Source organism: Lacerta agilis, chromosome 2, assembly GCF_009819535.1.
Source record: "Lacerta agilis isolate rLacAgi1 chromosome 2, rLacAgi1.pri, whole genome shotgun sequence".
NCBI lineage: Eukaryota > Metazoa > Chordata > Lepidosauria > Squamata > Lacertidae > Lacerta > Lacerta agilis.
The window spans coordinates 100,219,508-100,236,500 of NC_046313.1; the positions used below are offsets into that span (position 1 = coordinate 100,219,508).

Genomic DNA, 16,993 nt, shown 5'->3' on the forward strand with positions numbered 1-16,993 from the left:
CATAACTTTGTGTCCTAGTCCCTTCAGTGGAGATTCTTTGGCGATCACTCGTAGCCAAGTTTGTCTTCCATAAACACGGTTTTAACAATGAGTCCGTAACTGACTGTGGAGGCCAATTCTGGATCCACACATCCTTCCACAGTGGGGACATTGGTTTCCAGGCGGGAGTTGATCATGGTGTGGATTTGCCAAGCGTGCCTTCCTCTTAGCACGTTTCTCCCTTGCGTCCTGAGTTTGAGTGTCTTCAAAGCCCATGACACCTCTGGTAAAGGCTGTTCTCCAATTGGAGCACTCACAGGCCAGTGTTTCCCAATTGTCAGTGTTTATATTCCATTTTTAAAAAATTGCCTTGAGACAGTCTTTAAACCTCTTTTGTTGACCACCAGCATTACACTTCCCATTTTTAAGTTCGGAATAGAGTAGTTGCTTTGGAAGACGATAATCAGGCATCCGCACAACATGACCAGTCCAACGAAGTTGATGTTACCTAAACAGTGAATCCAGCCTCAAGTGAACTTAACTTTGACTCCTTATAAAACGACCCTCTCTGTTCTTTAGGCAATGTCAATCCCAATGTCACACAGGCTCCTGCATTTAACTTCTGTTATCAGGAAACCCATAGATAGCTCCTTTTGCATGTTGATTATATTGATTTTGCTTGAGGCTCTGATAACATAATGAGTGTATGTCTCTAATTAAACAAAATCCTTGATTAGGATTGGGAGGTTTTTTTTTTGCTGTTTTGAGAAGATAAAACTGGCTCCCTTTTTTAAAGAAGCAAAGTATTTTCTCCAGTCAGTGTAGGAAACATGTTAGATTGTCACATGTTGATAGTCACAGGTTGCAAGTGCACACGTGGGCAAGTGTGCTGTTTGTCATACGGAAATCCTTTCCATGTAAGAAGTCTGCCTTGGTTGAAACAGCCCCAGTAATAAATTAGATAGACTGGGGGCAATGTCAACTGGGCCACAAGCCTGACACCTGAGATCTTACACAATGCATTCTCTTACCTTCCTTCAAGAATCAGTTACAGGTAGGTAGCCGTGTTGGTCTGCCATAGTCAAAACAAATAAATTTTTAAAAAATTCCTTCCAGTAGCACCTTAGAGACCAACTAAGTTTGTTCTTGGTATGAGCTTTCATGTGCATGCACACGAAAGCTCATACCAAGAACAAATTTAGTTGGTCTCTAAGGTGCTACTAGAAGGAATTTTTGTTTGTTTGTTTGTTCAGGAATCAGGTTAGGGCAAGCTGGCAATTGGGGGGGGGGGGTTTGCAGGGTATGGAGATAGCTCAGTGGTAGAACACATGCACTAGATCCCAGGTTCAGTCCCTGGAATTTCCAGGTATTGCTGACAAAGCCCCTGCCCTGTCTGAAACCCTGCAGAGCCGCTGCCACTTGCCCAATGCACATAATGCTGAGATAGATTGACTAAGCAGTGGTGTCCAACCTTTTTTCAAAGAGGGCCAGATTTGATGAAATGAAGGGCCGCGAGGGGCCAACCTTTTTTTAGGATTGAAGTTGTTGAGCTTTTTTAGGATTGAAGTTGTTGAGGGTTTTTTTTTAGGATTTTACCCCAGTAAATAAACTGCCACAAGGGCCAGATTAGGCCTCCGAAACAGACTTCGGACATGCCTGGACTGATGGGTTGACTTGGTAGAAACCAGCTTCCTATGGCCCTATCTATCCTGGCAAGGAGCTGTATATTTCTTTTCAGTTGTGTGCCCCCACCTTTCACTGTCTCTCCCTTGCACACATGCACGTTCTGAAGCACTTGCTAGAAAGCTGTTGCAACTTAAGAGGCAGTGTGCCTAACACTTGTCTTGGCTGCCAGAACAGAGCATCTGTCAATGTTTCCATGATAAACCGGCTTTTTTCCTGGTTTATCCATCAACTGCAGATCTTTGCTGAAACTCGGCAGATACGATCTCAGCGCAGATGTGTGTGCATGTGTGTTTTGTTTTGTTTTGTTTTGTTTTTTAACCAATTTTAAAGAGAGTTTTGCCATTTCTTTTTTTTAAAAAAATCGCATTGGGAGGAAGAATGGTAAAAAGGGTGCATTTTTCTGTGTAATTGGCTGGCGTCATCATTATCCAGGAGAACCTATATTGTGCAAGCCCTACTGAAAGGGATGTACCTTACACAGCATCACCATGTGTGTTCTTGTGCACATCGTATACATTCTGATTGGATTTTTGCAAGAGAAATTCCTGGTGGGTTCTGCCCTTAGACTTTAAAGCAAGATGGGCAGCAAATGTACCACTAAGGACTGTATCGGAAATCCATCTCAAGCTAGGTGACCTTACCTTATTACAGATTTTATGTGCTTGTAGTTGACATAATAAGCATTTGTTTCCGTGACTGTAGTTCACACCAAACAATGCTTGATGACACATTACCTTACCCCTATTTAAAATTATAACCCCCAGATACAATGCAGGTGAGCCAGACCTTTGAAATGTTGAGATCATAGAGTTGAAATAATAATAATAGTAATAATAATAATTTATTATTTATACCTCGCCCATCTGGCTGGGTTTCCCCAGCCACTCTGGGCAGCTTCCAACAGAATATTAAAATACAATAGTCTATTAAACATTAAAAGCTTCCCTAAACAGGGCTGCCTTCAAATGTCTTCTAAAAGTCTGGTAGTTGTTTTTCTCTTTGACATCTAGTAGGAGGGCATTCCACAGGGCGCGGGTGCCACTACTGAGAAGGCACTCTGCCTGGTTTCCTGTAACTTGGTTTCTCACAGCGAGGGAACCACCAGAAGGCCCTCGGAAGCTGGGCCTCAGTGTCCGGGCTGAATGATGGGGGTGGAGACGCTCCTTCAGGTACACTGGACTGAGGCCATTTAGGGCTTTAAAGGTCAGCACCAACACTTTGAATTGTCCTCGGAAACATACTGGGAGCCAATGTAGGTCTTTCAAGACGGTGTTATGTGGTCTCGGCGGCCGCTCCCATTCACCAGTCTGGCTGCCACATTCTGGATTAGTTGTAGTTTCCGGTTCACCTTCAAAGGTAGCCCCACGTAAAGCGCATTGCAGTAATCCAAGCGAGAGATAACTAGAGCATGCACCACTGGCGAGACAGTCTGTGGGCAGGTAGGGTCTCTGCCTGCATACCAGATGGAGCTGATAAACAGCTGCCCTGGACACAGAATTAACCTGCACCTCCATGGACAGCTGTGAGTCCAAAATGACTCCCAGGTTGCGCATCTGGTCCTTCAGGGGCACAGTTAGGCCATTCAGGACCAGGGTGTCCTCCACACGTGCCACCTCCTGTCCCCCAAAAACAGTACTTCTGTCTTGTCAGGATTCAACCTCAATCTGTTAGCCGCCATCCATCCTCCAACCACCTCCAAACACTCACACAGGACCTTCACCGCCTTCACTGGTTCTGATATGAAAGAGAGGTAGAGCCTCCACAGTTACCGTAATCGCTTACCTGTTGTGGGTTTTCAATAATGTGATTTGGTAGATGGGGAAAAATTCTTGTTGTTTCCCCAGTTTTTTTTTTCTGTATTGGTGGATATGGGCAAATAATGGTCCAAATGCAGGATTTCTGGGGTGGGGGGGGAGTTTGGGATTAAAAAAAAGCAACCTTATCAGGGAGATAGTTGTACAAACCAGGGGTGAGTTGTTAAGCAGAATGGAGGTAGAGGAGGCATAGTAGACTGAGTTTGAGGTGGGCAGAAAGAAGCATTACCTGTCATGCAGATAATTAGAAACATTTTTAAATGTTCAAAGCACCTTCTTTACCTGTACACATACTGTGAGCTCTTCAAATCCTTCCAGCATCCACCTCTCTGTTGTAAGAACCCCCTAGGCATACCTGTGCCTGTCTGTGCTGATTCCCACTGACAGGGAAGGATTTATTTTATTGCCCACGTTAAACGAACAATTAATTGCTGGAATTCATTGCCACAAGATGGGATGATGGCCACTCGCTTAGATGCCTGTAAAAAGGCCAATTAGAGAAATCCATGGGAAAAGTATCTTGTCAGTGGTTATTAGTTATGAGGATTAGGCAGAATCTCCAGATTCGGAGGCCGTATTGCCTCTGAATACAGTTCTTAGGAAGCAACAGCCGAAAAGGGCTGTTGTCTTCATGCCCTCCGAGTGGACTTCCCTGAGGCAACTGGTTGGCTAGTTTGGGGAACAGCATACTGGATTAGAGGGACCTTTAGTCTGATCCAACAGGGCTCCTCTGATGACAATATGCTGTGTTAAAGAAGAAGCAGAATAATCATATTAAGTATAAAGTTTGCCTGGCCACAGGAGACCCATGAAGTGCGTAGTGTAGCTGTTATATGCAGTAGACGTTTGCAGCTATTCATATTTAGTATCTTATATTGATATAGTCACTAATTTTACCCTACACTAATCATCCTCAAACACCTCTGTCAGGTGCTGTTGCTCACTTATAAGTACCTACATACGGACTGACATTTCATCATCATCATCATCATCAATTAATTTTATTATTTATACGCTGCCCATCCGGCTGGGTTTCCCCAGCCACTCTGGGTGGCTTACAGTACATTAAAAAAAATTGTAAAGCATTAGACATTAAAATTTTCCCGATACAGGGTTGCCTTCAGATGTCTTCTAAAAATCAGATAGTTGTTTATTTCCTTGACATCTGAAGGGAGGACGTTCCACAGGGTGGGCGCCATTACCGCGAAGGCCCTCTGCAAACTCATAACTGCTACGGGCACCATGTGGGAAAGCTTGTGTGCACACAGCTATTTCTTATTCTCACAACTGATTGACAGTTTAGCAATGTGGGCTGAGTGAAGTACAGTACTGAGTACTGTAATAAGGAGAGGGAAGCCGTTCACGTTTATTGTGGCACATACTGAAATTATGAAAAATTCAATAAACACCCTTCCCAAAATCCACAATGGAAGTTTGTGGGATTTCCACATCAGCAGTTTTGTTTGCTGAGGCAGAATATTAGAGTGGGTTCCCTCTCCCCCCTCTATATTGGCTGAGAAGGAGCAGGTATTAGATTCACCCCAGATTGTATGTATACACTAGCAGCAGATGATGTGGAAGCAACATCCGGTTGCACTAGCAGCAGAGGAGCCAACGGAGAGATGGGAAGCCAATGACAGATTTTATCTGCCACAGCTTTTTCGATGCCTGCCAAGATTTTCTGCAGGGAACAAAATCTTAACGGGAATCAGCATAGCTTGCTGGAAAGCAGAATAAGCACCATATCTTTCTTTAAAAAACAAAACAAAACTGTAAGATACCATTATGTAAATACAAGATTTCTCCATATTGAGTCAGACCATGAAGAAGAGCCACAGCAAAAATGCTACAGCACATGCATTGCATGCATGATTCTGTAGTTAGGGCTGAGAAAGATTCCCTGTCTGAAAGCATGGGAAGACAGAGTAGGGTCGGAGTGAACAGGACTCCGTTAGATGTAGCAGTGGTCTGACTTGGCATAAGGCAGCTTCCAATGTTCCTGTGTGATGGCAATCTAGGATCACACTATCAGTAAACCTCAGGTGTAATACTGCGCAATCATGTAACCACCTAGGAGGTGAAAACAGATGTTCATCATCTCCTGTAGACACTTGTGTAGGCAAAGACTAAAGAATGGCAAGTCCACAGAGTTTGCTATTTGGCAGGTCGGGAGTCACAAATTCTGTGAGTCATTTTCTGCTGGTGGAAAAACGATATTATTGGGGCAGGGGGTTGTCCCTTTTTAACCTGGCACATATAACACCGGTCCTGAGAGACCTACATTGGCTCCCAGTACATTTCCAAGCACAATTCAAAGTGTTGGTGCTGACCTTTAAAGCCCTAAATGGCCTCAGCCCAGTATACCTGAAGGAGTGTCTCCACCCCCATCATTCAGCCCGGGCACTAAGGTCCAGTGCCAAGGACCTTCTGGTGGTTCCCTCACTGTGAGAAGCAAAGTTACAGGGAACCAGGCAGAGGGCCTTCTCAGTAGTGGCACCCGCCCTGTGGAACGCCCTCCCATCAGATGTCAAGGAAAGAAGCAACTATCCTACTTTTAAAAGACACCTGAAGGCAGCCCTGTTTAGGGAAGTTTTTAATGTTTAATGCTGTATTGTGTTTTTAATATTCGATTGGGAGCTGCCTAGAGTGGCTGGGGAAACCCAGTCGGATGGGCTGGGTATAAATAATAAATTATTATTATTATTATTATTATTATTATTATTATTATTATTATTATTATTATTATTATTACTACTATTATAATATTACATACAGCCCCATTTTTTAGAGCAAAGAATATCAAGGTCCTTGTTTCACCCTCCATCTCACTTTAAGAAAAGCACAAGTGCTCCTAGTAAAGACTGATTTAAAGTTTCGCGCAGCCCCTATCCCTGCGTTGTGTCAAACTTTATCCTGCAAGAAGAGAAATTATCCCTGACATGGAAGGGCTGCGAAGTTGGTGGTTGTGATGTAAATTTCACCATATCAGAAAGCGTAGCATTTACTTCATTATATTAAAATAACAACACATGAACATGCAAAGTTGCCTTAAGCAGAGACAGACCATTTCACCAACCAACCCAGTGCTGTCTGCTCTGACTGACAACGGCTTTCCAGGGCCTCAGAGACACCTCTCTCTGTGCCTCAGTACTTTTTAACTAGACTAGGCATTGGACTATGGACCTTGTATGTACAAAGTGTATATGTCACTGAGCTATGGCCCTTCCACAAATGTAGCAAATTTGTGATTCATGTAAAATAATTGGGTTGGGGTTTTTATATTAAATAATTGGTTTTATATTAAATAATTGGGTTTTTTTCTTCTTATAAGAAATTATAGGCAAACGACACTCATAATGTTGTTTACTGCTTGCAGACAATTCATTTGCAAAAGGAAATGAGTTACAAGCCTGTGTATAGGTTTTTTGGGGGGGAGGTGAGGAGCTGGGATGAGGGAAAAGAAGTACTGTTGAGGTTACAGGAGCTAGGCAAGTAATACCGTGTTTCTCCTAAAATAAGACACTGTCTTATATTTTTTTTGCTCAACAAAACACAGTATGGCTTATTTTCAGGGGATGTCTTATTTTAACCGTGTCGCATCGGTACGCTGCATAGCCACGCCTCTCCAGGCTGTTTTAATGGGAGGTACCACGTCACTATGGCTTATTTTCGGGGTATGGCTTATTTTCGGGGAACGGCTGATATTTCGCAAATGCATAGAAATCCTGCTATGGCTTATTTTATGGCTATGTCTTATTTTAGGAGAAACAGGGTACTCAAATAGCTTTCAGACCAAGGAAGGCAAGGCAAATCCATGGGACCAGCCCCACCATTAGGCAGAATGGGGCAGGCAGCAAATGCTAAAGGTGAGGAAAGCATCACTGAGGGCGTGGAGGACACATCTGTGCATGCCAGATAGCCTCCGCTGCACCTTTTAACTTAGCCCGCACATGTAGGTGACAGGTAGAAGACACTGCATCATTGCCAGTGTTGAAGTAGCATTCTGCTCCCTGTCTGGTTCGTTTCTGTACATGGGGTGAGGAAGAAGCACTCCTTTGTCCTCCGCCTCAGGCAGGAAAATGTCTTGGTCTGGCCCTAAAATTCTGTTAACTTTTAGGAGTGTCGACAATTTCAAAAAAAGCCCGAGAAGCAGTGACTTAATATGGAACTTTCTGCAGAACAAGTTTCACAAAGTAGATCAGGTCTAATAAGGTAATAAGCAAACAGTATGTGGAATTGTGGATTAACCAACCCAAACTCCCTTCTTAATTATAGGGCTCCCCAACAAATCTTGTGATTTACTGGAGCAAAACGCTGCCTCTGCAGCCATTTCCTAGAGGAGCCATTATCTGTGGCTTTCTGTGATTTTCTCTGTGCAGCCAGGAGAATGGCGGTGGATTACTTAACTGTTGTGGTGATTACAAGAAATTTGAGTTAAACTCCCCTGACATTTCTTTCCTTTTTTTAAAAAAAGAAAAACTAGTCTATAATCTCCAAAAGGGAGCCAGAGTGGGGAGGAGGGTGCATCAACCTCTTGTATTTCTTCCCCCAATGTTTAATCCCCACCCCGCGTACCATTTTACTCATGAGGCCAAAACAGCTTGAAGGGGCCTGTTTTGACTGAGGAAACCACCAAGGTGGAAACAGTAAGATGGCCCTTGTTGGTCTCCCTTCAAAGTCCTATCACCTGGGTAGCTGCTTTAGTGTTTTATTCTGGCCTTTTATAAGGAAAGAAAGCATATGGGGTGGTGTAACTACCCTTTGATTTCCATCACATGTGATTTGATCCTCACACTGGACTTTACTATACATTTTCCTGAACCAGATTTCTGCCCCCATCCCTGCCCACTTGCAACAGTCAGCTTTGGAAGGCTGCCTGAGATATTGGGAGACCTGAAGCAGCAGCTCTTAGCCTGGGAGCTGGGTGGGCTGTGGGGTGGCAAGCTAAGAAAGCAGGCTGACCGAGGTGAGTTGCTCAGAGAGGGATGGATTTTCCTGCTGATTTGAAATTGGGCACGCGGTTTAAGGCAGGCCCAAAAGGGTGGGGGTGTTAAATGAAAGTGTATGTCAGCCTCACAGTCTTTTTTTGGATGGTTCTGGGATAATAAATCAGTACAGTATGGTATCATTTATCCAGATGCTTTGGCAGATGGGAAAGACTCCACAGTGAACAGATGCCCATAATATTATATATAATGGGAGGAAGGGACAGAAATACATAGCTGTCACCTGAACTGATGGGCAAGATATTGGAGGAACAGATAAAGAAACGTCGGCACTATAGTGTGGCTTTAGTTTGCCACTGTGCTTGATTTTCAGCGATATTTATATCTTGAAGGGGTGTCTGTAGCTGTTAGTCCTGGCCATCTCTGAAAATCACGCTAAAACGTGCCTGTCTGCCTATTCATCTTCATTCAGCTTCTCCCCAGAAAATGTTCCCACTGCCTTGCAAGTGTCGTCAGGCTCCTGCAGACTCTGCAGGCTCCTAATAACTGGTTCAGTAACTCAGCTGATTATTATCATTAGTTCTCATTGTCTACGATTGGAGCTTTAAGATTGTTAGAGAAGCCTGTGTGTGTACAAATTAAATAGTAAAGGGGGATAGCTTTTATGGGACAATGTCTGTTCCAAAGGAACATAGAAAGAGGCCTGGAACTGAGTCAGCCCATGCATGCACCCCCAGCACGGCACAGCCTGGTACACTTCTCTGCCCACTAAGGGCCATGTTGGTCAGCTGGGCTCCCCGCTGCATGGGTGGGCAGGCAGCTCAGCGCGGTTCCGGTTGGGGTGGGGTTGCTTCAGCAGCAAGAGCTGGGCAGGTGCACCCCACCTGGAGCGCACCCGCCCTGAGCGCAAGCAACCCACGCTACACCACTGCAGATAGCTCAGGGTTATCTACACTGACTGGCAGCGGCTCTCCAAAGTTTCAGACAGAGAGCCTTTCTCAGCCTTATCTGGAGATGCCAGGGACTGAATCCGAGACCAGCTGCATGCAACGCAGGTGCTCTGATGCTGAGCATATAGCAAGCATTAAGCTGCAGTCTGATGCAGTTTCATCTAATAATGCCGTAGTAAGGGTTTTTTTTTTATATGGGGACCATATTGCCAGTTTAAATAGCCCCTCAACTGTGCGACAGACCGTGCCAGCTCATGCTTTTTCACAGCCACACTACCATCCTTTGAATGTCTACTCAAAAGTAAATGTAAGAAATCAATAAATGAAAGCAACTTGATTTCCGTTGGGTTCAATGAGACTAGTTTACAGGCCAGTGCGTATAGTGGTCTTCCATAACCTAGCACCTTCCAGGTGTTTTGGTCTGCAGTTCCCACCTGACCACTCCCGCCTGACCATTGACCATGCTGACTAGGGCTGGTGGGGAAATGTATTTCAAGACATCTGCAGAGCAGCAGATTGTGGAAGGCTACTATATAGGATTGCAGCCTTGCTTGCACTCTCCAGCTGGAGACAGAGAGTTATAAGAGCTGAAGTTGTTATGGCGGAGGCGAGGCATTCTTCCCTATGGTGTACAAACCTTTACTTTATCCCACTAGTAAAGGTTTTGCAGGCTTTTTGGAGCACCACAACAACCTGGAAAGCTGGTTGACCAGAGACCGTAATGCCTCTTTCATACCATATCTTCAGTTCTTTGAACTACCTGTTGTCGAACTCCAGCCTTCATCCCCAATCTCTCTGAAAGTTAAAGGGGCCCAAGAAACCTCCTGAATCGAAAACAGAGCTTGTGTGGAGGTGAGGTGTCTGTGCTTGTTCTCTGCCTCTTTGCAGCGATAACGAAAGGAATCGGTATACATTTTTATTATGGATCTGATTCTTAACTAACGTTTCAAGATTAAATTCTGGAAGCTCCTGGCTCCTATATTTGCTGGATCAGCTCTAAATAGTGCTGCACACTATATTGAAACAATGTCAGTATTAAATTATTTTCACAGGAGAGCTTTTTGTCAAAGAAGCATTTTCTTCAAGTTGCATTTCTCTGCGGACTGGGTCAAATGCTACCTTAAAGAAGCAGTGCCTTTTAGAACATTGGGTTTTTTCCCTGGGCTAGAATTTGCTAGTCTCCCCAAATACAGAGCAGTGGTTACAGTGAATTATCCTTGCGTGCCCATGAAGCACAGTAAACAAAAAGTGAGATATATAGCTCAGGGCTTCCCTAAAAAGCAACACTAATATTGCTTTTCTCACTCCCATTTTTGTTAGCATATCATTTTACTGCCCTGCCAAATTGGAACCAGCTAAGGAAAGGAGTGGAGGTAGCAAGGTGGAAGGGGGAGAGTCGGATGCTCAAAGGCCTCATGTTACACAAAGCCATATCTGCTGCTACATAAGCTAAACATTCCCCTCCCCTCCTCCGAGGTTTAATTATTTTAATTGTGTTTTTCAGGGATTGGTTAAATGCATTCAGCCCTCCTATAATTCCTCCAAGCCAGCAGCTGGCAGAACATCCTGAAGTGACAGCACACCTGAGCACTCAAGGTAAGACCACTGTGTGTGGAAGAGGTGTGGGAGAGCTAGAGGGCACCTGGGAGGGATGTGGCATCTCAGGCGCCCTGAGAGCCCAGTGCCGCTCACGGGGGGCAGTGTGTGCCTGTTGCATCCTTCTTGGCCACCAGAGGGCACTTAGGCGAAGAAGAAGAGTTTGGATTTGATATCCCGCTTTATCACTCCCCTTAAGGAGTCTCCAAGCGGCTAACAATCTCCTTTCCCTTCCTCCCCCACAACAAACACTCAGTGAGGTGAGGCTGAGAGGCTTCAGAGAAGTGTGACTAGCCCAAGGTCAGCCAACGGCTGCATGTGGAGGAGCGGGGAAGCGAACCCAGTTCACCAGATTACGAGTCCACCGCTCTTATCCACTGCACCACGCTGGCTCTCAGGGGAGACACAGCAGCTTGGGTGCACTGCAAGCCCATCCCCGTGCGGCTTTTGCGAGCGGTGCATTTAGCTCTCGGGGCGCCTGGGCTCTTGCACCACCTTGGGCTCTGTACCCATTGTGCCGCCCCCAAAGGTAAGTGCTGCTTGGGGCAATCCGCTTCCTCCGCAACCCCCCACCCAGCTATGCCACTGCTCTCCCCACATTCGCCATGACACTGCTTTCATTATTACAATGGGCTCCTTTGCTTTTCCTCCAAACACTGAAAATTCACGCGATATCTCAGTATACCTCCGCTATATCTTTTTGGCTGCCCTCAAGAATGAAGCCATCTCGGTGATTTATTCTCTAATATAGACAGTGCTCCTCAAATTGGGAATTTTCATGGGCGTGTAAAATTGCTGTTGCTTTCGACAGCAGACTAGCTGTCAAGGCAGGACCTTGCTTTGAGGCATCTGGCAATACTTTATGCTAAGGGCCCTAAACACGCCAAAGGGAAAGGATGGTAATCCTTGAGTTAAAGACACATTAGATATATATTTCTGATAGGGGCCTGAGAAGATTCTTAATAGCAACCTCATGATATCCAGTTCTTCCTGTAGTCATGCTGCAATTCCTGTTTCCAAAGCTGCTAGCCGAGGAGCTGGACCTTAGAAACTACTTCAAATGCAACTGGAACAATTCTAACCTGCCTTCCAATCTTATTTTTTATTATTACTACCATTACTATTAATTGAATTTTAGTTTGGGGAGGGTTTAAAACAAAAAGTGACCCAAAGTGACTTACAAACATAGTCCAAACACTAAAATCAAATATAATAGCCAGAACAGAATAAAAGCCTAAGAATACATCCAAATATACATAAAAGGTGGGTATATTGCACCCCACCCCACTAAAAGGCAGGCAAGGAAGGGACCACAAATATACCTAAAACCAGTGCTTTTTTCTGGGACTACTCAAGGGCATGGAGTACCGTCACCTCATTTTCTAGAAGAAAATCATTGCCTAAAAACCTCCAAATCAAAAGCCTGGGGGGGGGGGGAAAGAAACATTGTTGCCTGGCATCTAAAAACAGTTACTTATGCCCTGGTGATCAACTTCTTGTATGACCATTGTAGGAAACAGGATGTTGGACGTAGATGGTCTGAATTAGCTGGGCTCATTTGATGTTCTTTTCACAATCAGACATGTAGAATCGGTACAAATGTGTAGGATAAAAAACGTGTTTTCTTTCTCCCCCTTCCCATTTTCTTCCTCGCTCTTTCTGTTGTTTTGGTGTCACTATGTTAGGGTTAAGGTCATTGATGATTCAAGAACTAGAAAGGGGTTTCATCTCAGGAAGAATCAGGAACTCTCCAAACACGTGGTTGAGGGGTTCAGCAGACACATCAGCTGCACCACAATCCACAAGCAACATATAGATAGCTACCAGTTTTGTAGTTTGGGGCACTTGAACAAGAAAGTGGGCAAACAGCTTCTCACCCACCCTGCTTACACAGCAAGAGCTTAAGCACAAAATTAAAGCAAAGTAGAAGAAGACACACCTTTGAAGGTGGGACCTCTCACCAGGAGTCTGAATAGAAGACATCATCCTAAACTTCAGATATAGAATCATAGAATTGTTTCACCAGCTTATAAACCTGCAGAGATATTTACAGCGTAAACCCCTCAGATGAGGTGCCACTCATCTCTGCCTCAAAACAGAGCGGACACATGATTAAATCAAGCAAAGAAGTTATTTTACACCACATTTTTTAAAAGTAATTGTTGCTTATGTCAAACCTGATCCATGAGACAAGTTTAAATTCCGGGGCTGAAAAGATAGAGGCAGCTTCTTTGGACATACCCAGTGAGGTTGTTGACATTTTCCTTTAGAACAGAAGACGTGCGCATACACACACACCCCTAAGGCAACATCACAAACTTTTTTATAATTCCCCTCAGTTTCTAAAGATGCTTGCCCCCTTGGGCATATGGGACTAGTTGTGCAATCCCTTCGATCCCAGCCCCACTTTGCACCACTTTAAGGCCCTCCGTGTCAAGAAAAGCTTTGCAGCTGGCATTCTCTCGCTGCTAAATGTGGCTGACAGCTCCCCTTGCAGGGACTGGGGTCAGGGTCACGTCCCAGGATGAGCGGTCCCCTTGTCTTAGCATAAGTACATCTCCCCTGAGTTGCCTGGACTATTTCTGCAGTGCAGTGGCCCTTGTCACTGAGTCGCGAATTACAGACATAGTGGAAGCTGCAGTGCAAAAAGCAGCTGCCATCTGAAGGCTGTTGATGCCTCCTAAATCACAGCGACACAGAGGCTTGAAGATAACAAAATCAAGTTATCAGGCAAGAAAACCTGTGGTTATTTACTACTCGGTACAGAATATCCTTGTCAACTTTTATATGCATCTCTAATGAGATCCTAAAACAAAAACTCAATTTTGTTGTTCATGCTAATAAAAGATCTCTGTGATATCCTTTATTTGGAGGCATAACTCACAGCTAACACATGAAAGGCCCGTTTTTCCATTTTATAGCTCCCTGTTTGCTTGGTGAGCATCTGCTTCTTCAGAAATGTATCTTTACTTAACCAAGGGGTATATAGATTTGAAGGGATAGCATACACTGGGGTGTGTGTGTGTGTGAGTAATGCTTCTTTTTGTAAAAGCCCCCATTATTACAACAACGACCATGTTAATTCTCTTTTCTTCCCAGCCTAAGAATTACTATCCCAGGTCAGACCCTAGAAGGGTCCATCTGGTTCAGCACTCAGGTTCTGAGAGTGGATAGATAGACAGACAGACAACTCTAGGTGCTCACGAGCAGAGTATGAGGACAATGTCCTCCTCCTGTTCCTCGTTCCAGTATGGGATGTGCAGGTCCATACCGCCTTCTCTGTCTGTGGCGGCTTTATTTGGCTGCTTAGACAGTTTTGTGGTGCTGCCCAACCAACTGGGCATACTGGCCCCTCTGGTAGAATATAGGGCTCCTCCAGATGAACTATTTATTTAACATTCGTCCTGATTTGCTTAAATTGAGTTTAGCATTCATTCCGGCTTGCTTACAGTGAGCATTCATCTCACATCCATCTTGCTTTGCTTATAGGATGTTTTCAGGTCTTCCTATTAGTCGTTCATCCATCCCACATTTTCAAATGCATCCCCTCACTACCCTTCAGACTGCAGAAAAGGCTGTGTGCTCGAGTAGATTTGTTGCACTAGGGCAACAGAGCACCTTAATCCACTTTAATTGTACAAAGCTAAAGTTCTGCTGCGCGCTTGAATCCCTCTCGCAAAATACTGACAGCCTGGAGGTGCCCATGGTGTTATGAGCTGTGAAAGAGCAGTATACAGTAGGTACCAGTCACCTGCTGCTCATAAATCTCATGTGGTGCCATGCAACAAAAGCTCGCACTCAAGCCAGTTTAGCTACCAAGCTTTTAAAATAAACTGCACCATTCAGTTCATCTGTCACCACTCCGAAATGGTTTAATCCAGGCCCCTAGGGACGGGGAGTTGCGTGTCCTTAAGGATGTAAAAAGCATGAAGGGAAAAGCACACTGGAACAGGAGTGGGGTATCTGCACACAATCTGTACCCTCCATTTCCCATAACCTGTAACTTGTCTGGTCTCAGCTGTAAATACATTCTAAACATTGTGAAGCCGCTGCTGTTGGCATAACAGGCCATTACTCTGAGTCACCAGAGCATACAATGCAGTTACTTCGCACTGTCATTCTGAGAAAGAGGTAAGCACTTTAGATGAAATGTAGAATACAGCCTGCATTCAACTGTGAATTATTATTTGCCATCAGGTTATTATCCATCAACTACCTTACTTTTTAGCTCTTATAAAAAGACTTTTCGTGAAATGGGCTCATAGCTCTCTGCTGGCATTATTTTTTTAAAAAATGTGTTTGATGGAATAAAGAAACACTGGGAATTTCTAGTCACAGTTGTGAGTTTAGCTGCGAATGCTACTCAGCCTGGCGTATTTGTGTGCCCGATTCGAGGTCATGCCAGAGTCCCATCTAGTCCCGCAACCTGTTTCTTGCTGTGGCCTACAAGATGCCCCTGGGGAGCCCACAGGCAGGACCCGAAGCATGTCCCACTGTTGTTCCCCAGCGAGTGATGTTCAGAGGCAAGCAGCCTCTGAACACTTGGTTAGTCGCTGTTGATCGCCCTAACCTCTATGAATTTGTCTAATCACCATTTTAAGCCTAATTCTAAGTTGGTGCCCATCCCCTTATCTTGTGATAGCGAATTCCATAGCATAACTCTGCTATGTGGGAAAGGACAGTATTTGCTTTTGACTGTCAGTCACCCATCATCAAACTTCATTGAATAATTGAGTTCTGGTATTATGAGTCAGGGAGGAAAATCTCTCTCTGTTCCCCTTTCTCCATACCACAAGTAATTTTACACACTTCTACAATGTCCTCCTTTGCTTCTGTTTTTAGTAAACTATGAAGCCCCAAACTTTGTAATCTTCCCTCATAGCGGTCAGTTGGTTGACCATTCCAGCACCTGTTCCAGCTTGACAATATCCTTTTTAAGACATACTGGTCAGAATTACACACATTCTCCCAAGTAAATTCCTACCATGGATTTGAATAAAGCAGGGGTTGTCAACCTGGTCGCTACCGCCCACTAGTGGGCATTTCAGGATTCTAGGTGGGCGGTAGGGGGTTCTGCGGCACAAGCTGAATCCTCCTTCCATTGAGCACTGGTGGGCGGTAAGGAAATTTTACCATCAAGAAAGATGCATTAGTGGGCAGTAGGTCTAAAAAGGTTGACTACCCCTGGTATAAAGGCTTTACAGTGTTGGCTGTTTATTTGTGATCCATTTCCTAACGAACTCTTACATGGAATTCACCTTCTTCACAATGGCTGGGGAGATGCAGAGGCAGCCCCGCATAAGTAGCTTAATTTTCAATAATAGCTAAGAGTGGTTCCTGTATCTACTATTGCAGTACACCTCTATCAACAGGGGGAGAAGGGCTGTTGCCTTATGCCCTGCTTGTGAACTTCCCAAAGGCCACTGCTGGAAAACAAATACTGGACTAGATGGACTTTTGGTGTAATCCTGTGAAACGGTTTAGAATATTGTATCTCCTCCACCTGTGGTTGTTGTTTTCCTGGTCAAACCAGAATTAATTGACTCTTCATTTCATTTTAGGTGAAGGGGATGACTTTGAGGCTGAAGAAGATGAAGTTCTCACTCTTTTGTATGACCCATGCCTAAACTGTTACTTTGATCCTGAAACTGGGAAATATTATGAGTTGGCATAGCCAATTGCAAGAGCAGGAAGATTGATGCTTGTTTGGCGCTGACTTGGGTCATTTGCAAAGTACTGGTGTAGAGCTAACTCTTTTTCTACTCTGCGGTCCAAAACTTTACATCAGCCCATAGTGTGTGTGGACAAACCCAAGTCACTTGCGAATATGATACAATCTTATTTTTATAGATTTGTGCTATATTTTCATAGAATGCTTAAGCAAGGTTTGGGGGGTTTCACATACATTTGTTTGGCTAGCTGATGTTTTATAAAATATGGAAAGGTTTGTCTGTATCAACAAATTACGCTGAATCAAATATATTTACCAGGTTCATCTATGAATGATGGTGTGGTACAAAAA

The 16,993-nt window shown here is 44.3% G+C and overlaps 1 protein-coding gene across 4 annotated transcripts in view; it reads left to right on the forward strand.

Moving 5' to 3' along the window:
- CFAP20DC (CFAP20 domain containing) overlaps positions 1–16,665 on the forward strand; it is a 140,876-nt gene extending 124,211 nt beyond the window's left edge. For all 4 annotated transcript variants that reach the window (XM_033141326.1, XM_033141325.1, XM_033141327.1 and 1 more), the window contains 2 exons: positions 10,880–10,971; positions 16,533–16,665. In XM_033141326.1, the coding sequence (XP_032997217.1) occupies positions 10,880–10,971; positions 16,533–16,645 (205 nt within the window). In that variant the 3' untranslated portion in view covers positions 16,646–16,665. The remainder of the gene's footprint in view (positions 1–10,879; positions 10,972–16,532) is intronic.
- Positions 16,666–16,993: the final 328 nt, after the last annotated feature.